Source organism: Micropterus salmoides, unplaced genomic scaffold, assembly GCF_014851395.1.
Source record: "Micropterus salmoides isolate LMB-PRFRI ecotype aquatic unplaced genomic scaffold, ASM1485139v1 Ms_hic_scaffold_11, whole genome shotgun sequence".
Taxonomy (NCBI): Eukaryota; Metazoa; Chordata; class Actinopteri; order Centrarchiformes; family Centrarchidae; genus Micropterus; species Micropterus salmoides.
Window position 1 is genome coordinate 21,916,595 of NW_024040152.1, and position 14,155 is coordinate 21,930,749.

General features: G+C 37.5%; 1 protein-coding gene across 1 annotated transcript; it reads right to left on the bottom strand.

Moving 5' to 3' along the window:
- Positions 1-2,710: 2,710 nt before the first annotated feature.
- On the bottom strand, positions 2,711-14,031 carry scgn (secretagogin, EF-hand calcium binding protein). The gene is made up of 11 exons (XM_038711880.1): positions 13,872-14,031; positions 13,431-13,501; positions 10,623-10,715; positions 8,451-8,540; positions 7,638-7,694; positions 7,099-7,176; positions 6,224-6,279; positions 5,844-5,889; positions 5,622-5,681; positions 4,202-4,270; positions 2,711-3,376 (listed from the first exon to the last, which is right to left on the bottom strand). Exons 1-11 carry the CDS (start codon positions 13,939-13,941, stop codon positions 3,248-3,250), a joined length of 819 nt encoding a protein of 272 aa, XP_038567808.1. The 5' UTR covers positions 13,942-14,031; the 3' UTR covers positions 2,711-3,247.
- Between the last annotated feature and the right edge of the window lie 124 nt (positions 14,032-14,155).

Consider the following 14,155-nt stretch of genomic DNA (forward strand, 5'->3'; position numbering starts at 1 on the left):
GGGATGAAAGTGAATCTACTCACTCTACTCAAGCTATTTTAAATACAGCTATGAGGACGACAAGTTTCTGTCAGTTCCAGAGTATCACAGTTGATTCTCCTTTCATTTATTTCATGCGTTTTTGAGCAACGATTAGAAGAAAACAAGCTTTAAATAGTTCTGCAACAAGTTTTCAATACTTCTAGAAGTAGATAACGAGGGTCCACACCACAGTGTTTTTGTTGTGTTTTTTTCTCGATGTAGTTCTTGTAGGTTTCATTTTAATCAAGAACTTACTTAAAGGACTGCAACTGCGTCGGCCCGGCCACTAGAGGGCAGCGTTAAACAATGTGAACCTTAAATGATGCTCCATATGGAAGGGAGGGGTCTTTGAGCTCTCTCTCTCTCTCTCACTCAAACTCACTCTCACTCTCACACACACACACACACACACACACACACACACACACACACACACACACACACACACACCTACCTAGTTTCAAACAGATTAATATTGATTATTGATATATTCAGCATACTCAGCTTCTGGAGGAAAAACTCTTTCTTCTGCTGATATTTCAAGGTCCTGACTAAAAGGTAGTTCATACTCACATTCATGAAAACATTCTCTGATAGGAAAGATTTTTCTTGTTTGTTTGTTTGTTTTTTTTAAAATCTTTTGTTTGTTCAATTTTGTAGTAAGCTAAGTACTGTTCATTTATCAACAATAAACCAGAAGCAGTGGAAGGGTGATTGTTTCTGGTTTACTGCTTACATTTTTTAAAGCTTAAGACTTCAAATCAGGGTACAATGCAAACAAACTGAAGAGAATTCAAAAACTGTGGTTGCTATGCCTAAGACAGAATTCAGGCATTAAAAGTAATGTTAAAACCCCTTCTAAACAAAGTAGATTACAAAATAAATTAAAGGTTATATACTGATGTGCATAAAATGTGTATTTATTCTTTCACAAAAGGTTATACACTGTGCCCTTTAGTTTGACCATAGCTTCCCCCCCAATTACTCTTGGTTTCGCATCATTTGTGTTGTCTTCCTGGCTTCATCTGCAACAGATCACGCACTAGAGCTATAAAGCCGAAGGTGAAGCACTTGTTAATGTGACAGCAATGGAGCACCCTGAAATAAATCATTACTTAAGAATTTAGTCCCACCTAACCGCTTGATAACCTGTTTAGAAGCTCAGAGAAATGCTGGTTCAGGGCTGTTTGAGGCCACAGTTCAATAACGACCACATTACTGAATAAATTGAAACAATGTCTTCTTGGTAGGCTGACAGTCAAAAAACTATAAAGAAAATTAAAGTAATTTAGTTCAGACTCAGTGTGTAGGAAATGTTTTCCCAAAGAGAACACAATCAGAGAAAGCAACTTATCTCATCTTGTTGTCACTTTTTCACTAATAGAAATAGGTGGTTTTCTTTTGCAAATGAAAGAAAATAAATTATTGATTCAGCATTAATTAGTGGAGTGGAGTGCCTCCAGTTTGATGATGGGAATAATCATAGTATTCTATTGAAATTCCCTGCAACTGCACCACAATAACTGATAAACATCCAGGGTAAATGAGGCCTGGGACAGTGGGGAGTAAAGCTTTCAGCCTAAATGGGAAACTGTGTGTTTTGCAGCAGCTGTGTAGCAGCTGCTCCGCCCACGCAAATACACACAATCATAAGCCCTTTACTGTACAGCACAATACACATGCAAACACTCACGCAAGTGTACTTATTTACCGTATCTAAACACACTATGTAAAGTCTCTTTTTATGTTTGTAATTGTGCCTCTCTGTTAAATGAACACAGAGATAGAGACAATATCAAACCACACACTATAGCTTTGTGGGGACTTAAAGGGCCATCAGGCGGTAAAGCTTTTAGGTTCGCAACATTAGCTCCCTTTTAGTGGCCAGAAGGATTTCCACCTACTTAACCTCGTCTGTTTTCATTCTCTGGCTTCTACTTAACGAGCAAAGACTCGCCCTGTGAACTTGTTGCATCTCACAAGAGAAGAGTCACAGTGACCTGCGCTGCAGAGTGTCTGGTGGAAATGAAGACCCTTGTGCATTGTTCAAATTCACTACCCTTACGTTATGTTCGTGGCTGAAAACAGCCACTACTTTAAACTGCTGTAAAAATGTATCAGATAAATATTTTTAAAAAATTATTTTGCATAAATCTATTAATCAACTTCAGTCCTGATCAAAACGACTAAATGTTTAAAAAAAAAAAATCAGGATTTTAACTCTTTAATTGCCAAATTTATAAATGATGTCACTGATTTGGGAAAAAAACAACACAAAATGACTTATTTTCAATATAAAATGTAATTGTGGACTGGATTTTTTTTTACCTTTTATCACAGTCTTGGACATGTCAAAGATTAGAAACAACATTGTTTTTGATGCATTGTTAGTTTTTGTGCAGCATCAGATTTTAACTTTTTCTCCCTCATTTACTGTTCGTGGCTGTTTTTTCCCCAACACGTGCACAGTGTTAACTATACTTCATAATCAAGGTTTATAAAAGGTTTTAAATGATACAATTATGATTTGTAACAAATCTAAAATAATAAAATACAAACTTCTGCTTTATTTCTATTATATCGTCATATCAAAATGTTACTTTCCTCAGTAAGTAAAAAAAGTTTAATTGTATATATTTAAAAGAGCTGTTACATCACAGTCGCAAAAATAGAGAAAAGGAAAAATCAATATGGTCTTCACATGTCATTGTTTTATTTCCTCAAATGCGCATTATATTAAAATTACAACAACATGCTGTATTTGAGCCTTCTTTGGCAGAGAAACATGCAAAGAGCCAAACGACATTAATGGCCAACATACTCCAGCACCAAATTAAAAAGAAGACAAGTTTATATGACAATGAAAAACATTGTTTTCAAAGCTATGCTAACATTGTCCACCAACTAACAAACTCATTAATATACCACAAATCTTACAGCACAGACATTTTAGCCAGAAAACATTCACATCTGGTTCTTTTCTCTTTGACGTACAACATGCGCAAAAAACAGTGTCATTTAATTCAGTCATTTAATTTAGATTTTCACCACACAGTTTCAAATTGTGTTTTGTTTTGTTAAAATCAGGATCAAATAACTCTTTATGAACATTAACCTTAAATAACCCAGTAATGATCTGGATCAAAACACAATATAGTACCATTATTGACTATACAATAAAGAGATTCAGTGTTTCATAATATAATATTATAATAAAACTCTGTAACTAAGCTTTAGGTTTGACTCCCAGACACAGAGCTAGCTCATTTCTCTGGATCTTTCCGTCCTTGTTGACGTCACAGTGACGCAGCAGTATGGCTCGCAGCTTGTCCAGCTCAGAGCTCGTGATGTTGGGCTGGAGTGGACAGAAGAGAGAGGGAAGGAGAGGTGAAAGGCATTCAACTGTAAATGTGGTGTCTGTAAGGCTGCTGTGTAGCCTTTAATGAAGTTGATTCTGTCTGCTCTAATTTGTGAAGTTTTTAATAAGAGTGCATCATCAGTGTTAGATATCAACACTATGCCAGCCTTTCTTCATTCAACATCCATCAAACTTGATTATCATCTGTTCCAAAGACTATCACCTCTTTGGGAAAAAAAATCAATAACATGAAAAATAACATAAAATGTTGTAGGGCTGCCTGCAACTAACAATCAATTTGCTCGATAAATCAAATAATTGTTTTGTCTATCATATGTCAAAAAACAGTGGATTGTGCCCATTATGATTTCCCAGAATAACATCTTCAAAATGGTTTCATATGACAATCAATCCAAATTCAGTTATCTATGATAAAAGAGACAAAAGCATTGAATCGTCACATTTGATGAGCTGATAGTGTACATTTTTGCTTGAAAAATGACTGAAAAGATTAAAGATTATCAAAATTGTTGCAGATTTTTTTAATATTTGTTTTGCTGATCATTAAAATTGATTAAGTGTCAAATTGTTTCAGCTGTAGAAAATTTCTCATCCTGAGTTGGCCATTAAACTGAACACTGGTATTGTGTCAATTTCTAATAATGATGATTTGGGCAGATACTCAATACTGAGCCCTATATGCGCAGGAAATGGAAAAGGAATATTATCAACAATATTTGGTACATACATACATATATAAATCGTTGGTAAATGACACTCTAATATCTGAATATCAGAAAGCACATTAGCACAGCGTCTTACCCTGACCAGCCCCATCATGTCTTTGACAAAGCCGTCCACCTCAGGACCCTCCAGTGCTCCTGTCTTACTCTGAACAGGAAAGAAAGAGACAGAAAAATAGAGAAAGGAACACATTATTTAGTCAGTCATTTGCCTTCCTTTTCTGGACTTATTTCTTAGTTTCATTGGTGGGGATGTAACACATCCCAGCATGCATTGGGGACATCCATTCCCATCCTGTAGCCTGTTAATTATACTGAATTAACATTTAATGTATTTGAAATATCCACCTCCAGTTTCCATACAGTGTGATTTGAAGCAAAAGTGCAGTCAAGTGCAACCTTAAAATAGCTTTTGCAACACTTGAGTTGCTTGAAAATGCATGGCGTGAAACATGTGACTGACAAACTAGTGCACAGACTCTGTTATCACTATTTGTTTCAATAGTGTTTATTCTGTTTCCGTTGGCTGGCTTGCTTTGTCTTGTGTTGTTCTACTTGCTTGATGTTTGCCTGTGTTATTAGCAGAAGTTGTCGATTTGCTAGTTTTGATCATAAGCAATGTAATCATAACAAATGCACATATACAGCTGTCCTTATTTACAACAGCATTGGATTACTCTCTGAAACTGTAGAGGCAAAAAACTCCTAATCCTAAATAATGTTGCTTTAAAGTAAGCACAGGCAGTATAAATAACTTCCAGACATACCATTAGTTCATACTCTACATGACAACAGAGTCATATATATGCTTATCATTGATTCCTGACTCTTATCTGGAGCTGCACTGTGAATACACTTAACAGAGTTAACTCATCTTCCCAAAGAGTGACTTGACAACATAATGGGTGCTTTATCATATTATGTTTTATTACAGAGGTAAGGGAGCTAATTGGATTCACTGTTGCCCTGCCAAGCCCTCATCCGCACACCACCACACGTTATGCAAATTTGAAAGTTAATTGGGAGTGGAAAATGTTTAGTGGCGGTGGTATCTGCCTTGACTGTTAAGTTGACATCACTGGTAAAATATTATTACTCTCATTGTGCTATGGAGGAGTGCTGTCCTTTGATAAGACTTTTTAAAAAACAAATCAAAAAGATTCTTTGGAAGCAATGCCACTTGTCACACACCAATTAAGACACAACACATGGAAACTGTCCACTATGACCACATGCCTGTAAGACCCCTAGCCAATGGGGCAGCTTTGTTGGCACCAGAGGGCTGCTTTGCCCAAAATGCTGCAACAATAAAGTGCCACAGACTCTAGAAATGCAAGTAGAATGATCATACCTCAGAGGTTGTTCTATAAACCAAAATACCCACAGTTCACATTCTCACATCGTTTCCTGCAGGACATGCCAGTAATTAGCTTTATTATGATGAAATTATGAAATAGCAGTCATCAAATGTGTCACAATTGGTGCATTTTTGTACTTACAACATCATAATGGTCAAAGATCTTGTCAAAGTCTCTCTTTCTCTCCTCTTTACTGCTGGCCTTGGGAAAAGAAGAGAGGAGTTGTTAAAAACGTGAGAGTATGGGAGGAGAGACATTAGATAAAAAATAAACAGAAGCTAACGTGTTAAACTGTTTCATTGTGCTTTACCCTTGTGTTTTCATCAGCAAACCATTAAAGAACAAGATTAAGAATACACTTACATCCATCTGGAACTGGAGCAAGAAATTCTCATCTAAAGCCAAGATCCTAAGTGAGAAAAATACACATGTTTTTTAAAGAAAAAAATATTGTTATATATTGTCACCTTCCTTCTCTTGTGTGACATTTAACATACAGTGTTACACTTTAAACTAAAGGGGGCAGTGAACATACAGCCATGTCTTCGTGTATATTTCTTTAAAAATTCACCACAGTCTGGTACATTTTCTGTGTTTTTTGTTGAGAAATGTCTCTTTTATGGCCGTCTAACCATCCGACACTTGTATTGTGTAATACAGTGCAGATGCAATCACAGGTGACGTTCATCTCATGTTGGAGGCAGTTCTAAGAACAGATCTTAATCCTGCTCTTTGAAAAGTACCTGGCCAAGTCGTTCAAATCCAAACAGCCGTCCTTGTTTTGGTCAAAGATTTTCATCTGTAAAAAAAAAAAAAAGCATATGTAGAGAGTAGCATGAAAACAACTTGAGTCATTGTGAAACTCCCTGTCTGTTCCTTGTTATTTCCTCACACCACCTGTGACTCTATTGCCCTCTATAACTCATCGTTTGATCAGGCTTCGAGTGCCAACCATCCATCCACGCAGACACAGGGAGAACATGCAAACTCCACACAGAAAGGCCGGGGCAACCGGAGTTTGAACCCACAACCTTCTTGCTGTGAGGCGACAGTGCTGGCCACTGCACCACCGCGCCGCCCCCAGTGTGAACCAGTCTCTCCCAAATTGACATCTATAAAGTAGAAACAGGCGCTACAAGCTGCCTTCTGTGTCTCTCTGTATTTTGACATCTGCAGCAGCACACTACATCTCATGAAAATAATATTACAAGTGAAAAAGTCCCTCTGGCAGTTCTTTGCCAGAATCGTTTTTTGCAGCTACTTAAATCTTTTCAGTCTTCTACAGCTTTTTGTTTGTGAAAAATAAACATAAATAATAATGTTATGTACAGTGACCTAACTGGCACTTGCAAGCTACCTGAAATTGCAACATTTGACAGGCTCTATGCAACCACTACATACAGTACAATAGATGGAGAGCCTCCTGCCCACAGTCAGCCAGAGTAGAGTGATCAATGAAGCCAGCTACACATCGAGTAAAGAAGGCAAAAGGCTGCCTCTAACTGTTCTAAAGCTAGACACAACATGTATATTACAGATGCTGATACTCTATAACTGTCATGTTCATACCAAGTAAATTTTACTATGGGATGTGTGTTTGTGTGAATTGTGTTAGTACCATTGTGTCTGTGTACTCCTCCAGCTTGTCAGATGATACTTCCTTTTGGTGCTGTTGGAACAGGTCTTTCAGGAAGGCCTAAGAGACAAACGTTTATCACATAATCAGACAACAAAACAATCAACTCCAATGGGTGATACACAGCTGCACACAATTTTATTAACTAATTCTTGAAGGAGAAGAAAAAGGGGACTTCATCAGTGCACTTTGCATCATGTAGTTAGGAAGAGCTGATAGCAAAAGTAGAGGATGTGGCAACAAAATTCACATTGTTTAAAACATTGAATACTTTCATCCCATTGGTATTCACTTGACACCCCTTCATGTCTCTACCATGAATCTCTGTTTTAAATGTGTTGGTAGAAGCTGAAAAAAGGCACACGTCTCAGTGTATGACAGAACAGGAAATGGTGGCTGCCGGTTACAGTAATTTTGTGCCAGTCATTCTGCCACTGCTGAAGCTTGCACCTAGAACAGTAAAGTGATGTGTAATCATTTGTGTGTGTGAAGCACTATGCATGTTTGTGTAACAAGCTTACTTTGAGCTCCTGAGCAGATATGTAGCCGCTGCAGTCAACGTCATACTTTCTCCATATCTGCAGTAGACAGGAAAGGGCAAATCAGCAAATGCATACATACAATGCACAGTGGTTACTAATTATGGATGTATTTGATTTTGTTGTGAATACAGCCAACTAAATATGACACCATAAAAAGTGTCATCATTAGCTAATGGTGCTATTCTGTCGTGTTTCTCTGACGTGACATTAAAGTGAGAACTGGAGTTCACTGTTGAAATATCACAGCAGATTGGATGCAAAATAGATAAAATGATTGTTATCACTACTACCAGAACCACAGTGAAAATTCAAACTGTGCACTGGTTCCATTCATGTTAAAATTCATAGCTCTAAAGCTGTTAGAAGACTTTCTCATCCTATGCATGTGTTGACCAAGTCACTGACACTATCCCCTCTACTCTGGTGGCCTGTTACTATAGAAATACATATTAAATTCATCCATTTTTGAGCTTAAAAAAACGCTGAATAAACTGGTCTTCTGATTCCCACCCATACAGTCTATTGACCTACATACAGTATACACTAGTGAATAAGCAGTCAGTGGTCTGCAGTCAAACCACAAATGTTGCAGTCGCTTCATATAGGCCACTGGCCCATCAGTACACCTCTGTAGTTTTTGTAGTTTTAATGTTACTCTATAATTTTTTTTAAGCTTTCATTGACACATTGTAGTTGATATATTCTTAAGAGTCATAATTACTGATGGATGTGGCTCGTCTACTGTCGTCTGTCGTATCTCGTAATAATGTTCAGTATAGTCTATGACCTTACCTTCATGAAGTCAACACTGTTGTCAAGAGGAGCTTCTCTGCGGAAAATTAACAGGAAGTTCTCATCCTCAGGGAGAATCATATTGGCCAACTGGAAAACAGGTCAGAGCAGAGAGCAATGATTGGATAACATGACTTTCTATGAAGCTTTCCATCCAGTCTGGTCCATTGTATTCTTGGGTAAAATAACAGTTACCGCCAGTAACACAGCAGTCATGCAAACTCGTGTCTCAGCGGCAGATTCTCAACAAACAGTAAACTGAAACTCTCTGCATGGCTAGATACAATGTGGGATTTGTGATGTATGTTTTTTGTTCCACACCAGCTCCTCCTGGCTTCTTTCCAGTTCATGTTGCTCTACTCTTGTTCGTCCTTCTTTAATAGTGTCAACCGTCCATTAGCAGATTAAACTGGTCCCCATGATTAACCTGATTGCAATTCACATGGCTCACAGTAAGAACAAGCGCAATGCACCAACTGTGATGCCAACTCCGAAGAGCCAAGTGTTCTGTAAATACACGCTCAATACACTTTAAAAAAAAGTCTAAATGGAAAAAAAATGCATTCACATTGCAGTTTTAATATCCAGATCTCTAACATTAACCAACTTACCAATATGGAAGGTTGCTGGACAAAATGTAGACCCTTGCATATTTGTTTAGTTTTTAGGTTTATCTGTCATGCATAAAGAACAGTTGGCAGTTGCTGAAAAAATACAGTATTATTAAAGCACTGCTGTGTTGTAAAAAGCATCAGGAGAGGTTTCCCAGTGCAGATCATTACTATTAATCATGCTTCAAGTACAATTAATGCATTATAGGATGCTCAGTTGCTTATCCTACAGTTATAGTGCAATAGTGAGTAGGTACTGATGATAGAGTTAAATAGATACATCTAACAGTTCAGTCATATGATACTGAACTAGAGGAGTAAGAGCACTTCAAACCGCTATCTCACAGGATACTGTGGCTATGTGATAGCCTTGCTAACTTCCTTTCTAATGCCATTTGTAGAGAAGAGGCAATAGTATACAGGGAAATAGCATTTCAAATGACTGGTCACTACATGAGCCTAACTTCAAGTCATACAGAATGACAGTGTTTGTGCTATCAGCTACATTTTATATATACATATTATATATACAATTTGGGCGTTTAGCTTCAAAAGAATCTACTGTACTGTAGGCTGTTCCTACTTCAGCCACACTTAATCACGGTCTTCCACAGGCCACTTTTGGCAAACATAGCATTTGGGGTCTGTGGGGGGCAATGCATTAAGGGACTGGCCTAATTAATGGCTAAAAGTTTATTTTTCTGAACAAAAGAAAATGCACTTCATTGCACTGGTGAAACACTGCTGCTGTGCCAAGAGCTGCATCAATTACACAGAGTGGAGACAGAGAAAGCAATGTCATCAAAATATGGCTTTTCATTGCTGGGAAACAGCCGCAGCCTGTTAATGTCAGTCAAGGTTCATTTAATTAAATGGATTGACTCAATCGAAAACTCATTTGAGAACCAACCTTAATTAATTTTAAGAAATTTGTTCAGGATTTTTGAGAGTCATACTTGACAGGCCAAAAGGATCTTTAGGTTCTTTCCAATTTAGAAGATTCGATTTTTACATATATATATATACACAGTACATTCTTCAGGTATTTAATTTATGTAAATGGTTTGAGTGCCGCTCTCCTCTTGTTGTCTCTTCACTACAAGATGGCTTAACATGCCCCTCAGAAGTTCCAGAAATTTGTTTTCATTCTTCTTGAATATGGTACAAGCTATGTCATTGTTATGGATACATGGGATAAATCAAAGAGGGAGGGGCAGTGGAATAGATGGGTCTGAGAGAGAGAGGGGACAGAGAAGAGGAAGAGGATCCAGAATAAAGAGGAAGCTAGTGTGCAACGGTTTATAAGTGTATTGAGTGTGTATTGAGGTGAATTTAGTTATTCTTGGACAGGTAGGTAAAGTGTTTTATCTCATCATCTTTAAAAGGCATGAAACTCAGACACAACATACAAGTGGAAGCACACAAGAGCTAACATTTTGTGTCATGTTTGCTACAAATATCAGTGCTTCACCTTTAAATATGAGAGTACCCTATCTTTAGTATGGCAAAAATATTGGTCAAGTGAATGAGGAACCGATTATAGACAGAAATGGGGTAGCACCTCCTGAATCTGTAGTTTCCCGTCATCAGTGACATCATAGGCGGACATAAACCTTTGTTTCAGTCTCTGGACTCTCTCTTCAGTCACTTTCTCCTGCGGAGACACAGATTAAAATGCAACATTGATTTTCTTGCCCCAAAGCCACTGTGGAAATGCACACAAATATGATACAGTATATGATGGGACAAAATCAAATGGCATGTAAAGTAAATTGTAACCACCAATTCCTTTTTTAATCAAGATACAGGTACAGTGCTGTGTAAAAAGTTCAAGCAGGTGTGGGAAAAATGTTTTCAAAAACATACATGTTGATGGATTAAATTGATCAATTAACAAAATGTAAAGTGAGTGATCAGAAGAAAAATCTAAATCAAATCAATATTTGGTGTGACCACTTTGCCTTTAAAACAACAACATCAATTTTTTTAGGTGTACTTGCACATGGTTTTTGAAGGAATTTGGTAGGTAGGTTGGCCCAAACATTTTGGAGAACTCCCCAGTCCTTCTGTGGATTGAGGCAGCCTCAGTTACTTCTCTCTCAACATGTAATCCCAGACTCGATGATGTTGAGATCAGAGCTCTGTGGGACCATACCATCACTTCCAGGACTCCTTGTTCTTCTTTATGCTGAAGTTACTTCTCACCAAGTTTCGCTTTATTTTTAGTTTTGTTGTCATGCTGCAGAATAAATTTGGGGCCAATCAGATGTTTTCCTGTAATATTGGTATATATCAGGTATTGTATGCATCTGCGGTCCTCAACATTGACCATGTCTTTGTGTTTGTTCTAAAGAGCTTAGACAACACATCGGACATCAGAAACCCTTTGAAAAGCTTTGAAAATTCTGCCTGGGAGAGACCTTGTGTCTTGCTGATGTGCTCAGTCTTGGAAGAAAGTTTACTTTTGACAGTAAACTGTCTTCAGCATCCTCACCTTGTTAGCTGAGTTTGGCTTTTCTTCGCCCTGTTGTATTCCTCCTACACAGCTGTTTCTGTTCCAGTGAATGATTGTGTTTCAACCTACATATTGAATATGAGATCATTAGCACCTGTTTGGTATATTTGTTTAATCATACACGTGATGGTATGACTACAAAATCCCTGACTTTGTGCAAGTGCACCTAGAAGAATGGATGCTGTTTTGAAGTCAAAGGCTGGTTAACCCATTTATTGATTTGAAAGTTCATTCACTTTGCACTTTGTTAATTAATCTCTTAACATCCCATGCCTGCCTAAAACATTTGCACAGTACCTCAGAGTAAATCTTGATTTCAATAATGATATTTAAGGACAAAAACTTCACTGGCTGAGTCACAGTTATTTTAAGCAATGTCACCATGGATACTACTTTGATCTTGAATTTTCTTCTCTCAGGGTCTGTTTTCTCAACCCCAAGCTAACCAATTGCAAAGCATTAATGTAGTTCACCCTACCTGTTCTTGGCCCACACAGTCTTTCTAATGCACAGAGCAAGAAGGATGACGCATGCTTATCTGAGTTAGGAATCACATTTTCTTTTCCTGTACAGATCAACTTCTCACTCAACCAAAGCTCAGACAACAGCATGAAGCAACTGAAAGCGAGACTGGTTGCAGCCGTCGAAGTTGTTTCAAAATATTTTAGCAGCTAAAATTTTAGCAGTGTCTCTTTGCAAACCCTCAAATCACATACTGTAACTATAGAAACCTGTTGATCTATGGTCCTTTAGTCTGAGTCATTGTTTCATGCAGAGCAGTGCACACAGGCTAAAGACTATCAGATATCTCGTGTTTGGCGCCAGCAATCTTCAGTTTTTACACTGTAGACACCATCTACACTGCATAACAAACTCATGTATCATCTAGGTTTTACTAATGTATTAAACTTAGTGTGTCATATGCAATTTGATTAAGTTGCATATTAATTGAAAATGTGTTAGTTCATGCAGGAAAAATCTGCATAATTACTGGATATGTTAAACAAGGGGAAATAAAAGGACAGAAACATAGAAAGGGCATCATGTGGTTAATGCTTCAACTGCTGAATCGAATATAATAACTGCGAGTCTTTGTAGCTCAAGGGAAATATACAAAACAGTACTTATCTTGAGGGCATTAATATTGTAAAGCAAACATCAGAGAGACAAAATGACGTTTGGTGGGTGGACTGTTTGTTTACAAACCCATTAGTATCCAAGGGAGTGCATCTCTCACACAACACACAGTAAATGAAATAACAGTTGTGTGCATATTTGGTTTTCCATTATAACTGGACAGAGGGCTCCCTGTCAAGCCAAGGGCTTTTCCTTTTGACAGTGACCAGAGCTTTTTAATTGTGTTGTATCTAACCTCCTTGCAGTCACCCCACCCAGCCAGACTAACTGCATAGATGTTCAGCTGCCCACACAGCAGAGACAACTGCAAGGTCTGTGTCCAAAGCCAAATGCATCTCCTAGAAGGTGATTCAAAATTTTGACAAATGGTGTCTTGCAAGAAATAATGACCTAAAGAGAAAGTGAAGTACCATTATATGCCCAATGCTGAATTTAGTTCACTATCATAAATAATGTATAAAATAAGAAATATAGAAACTGTATTCAACTTACTTACCATGATCTTTTGTGTAGTGTACAGTGTACCTTGTTTATACTGTATTATTCTAATATTGTCATTGATGTGGCATATAGATTGACACAGTATCGTAGTATAATATGAATTTGTCAGATCAGATGGAAATGATGTTTCAATCTGTGGCTTTGTGCCTGTTCATCTGCCCCTGACATACACTGTATTGAACGGGTTATAGATGAATTCATACAAAGTTGACTTACCTGTGGACCCAGTCTCTTCATCATGTGACGGAAAAAGTTGTCAAGCTCTTTGTCCTCAATGTAGCCATTATCTGTCAAATAAATATAGTATAGTAATGTTTAACTGTAAAGTGAATTTTCCTCTAAATTCAAATACTGAGAACAACACAGTCACTACGTGACTATCACTCCAAATTATTTTTATATTTGAGCTTGAACTGTGGAAAGTCTTGCTGCTCCTTGTGCACTTTCCCTTCTGTATCAAGCCCCTTATTACATAGGAAATCAATCAGTCAACATAGTTTCTTTTGACAAGAATATTTAACATAAGAAATTAAATTACTTCCCACAACCAGGAAATTTGTCACCACAAATAAGAATGGTCTTTTCCTCTCCAACGTTCAATAACAGCTGATGAATTATCAGTTTTAGGTATTTAGGTATATACAAAACTGTCCTCACCATCTGCATCAAAGTGTTGCCAGATTTCCAGGAAACCAGCTGCATCCAGGTTTTCAAAAGCACTGTCCATTTTAATTTAGAACGGTAGCGTAGGCACACAACTTTAATACAGACAAAAAATGACGACTGAGTTGTCTGCTTGGTTGACATATGCTCTTTCTGACTTAGTAAAAACCACACCTCCTCTGTGAAAGAGAGAAAAAGAGAGAGAGCATACTGTAGCTTTGTATTTGCCATCTGGTGGTTGTGTTGTTACACTGCAAAACAGATCTTCAACAAATTAA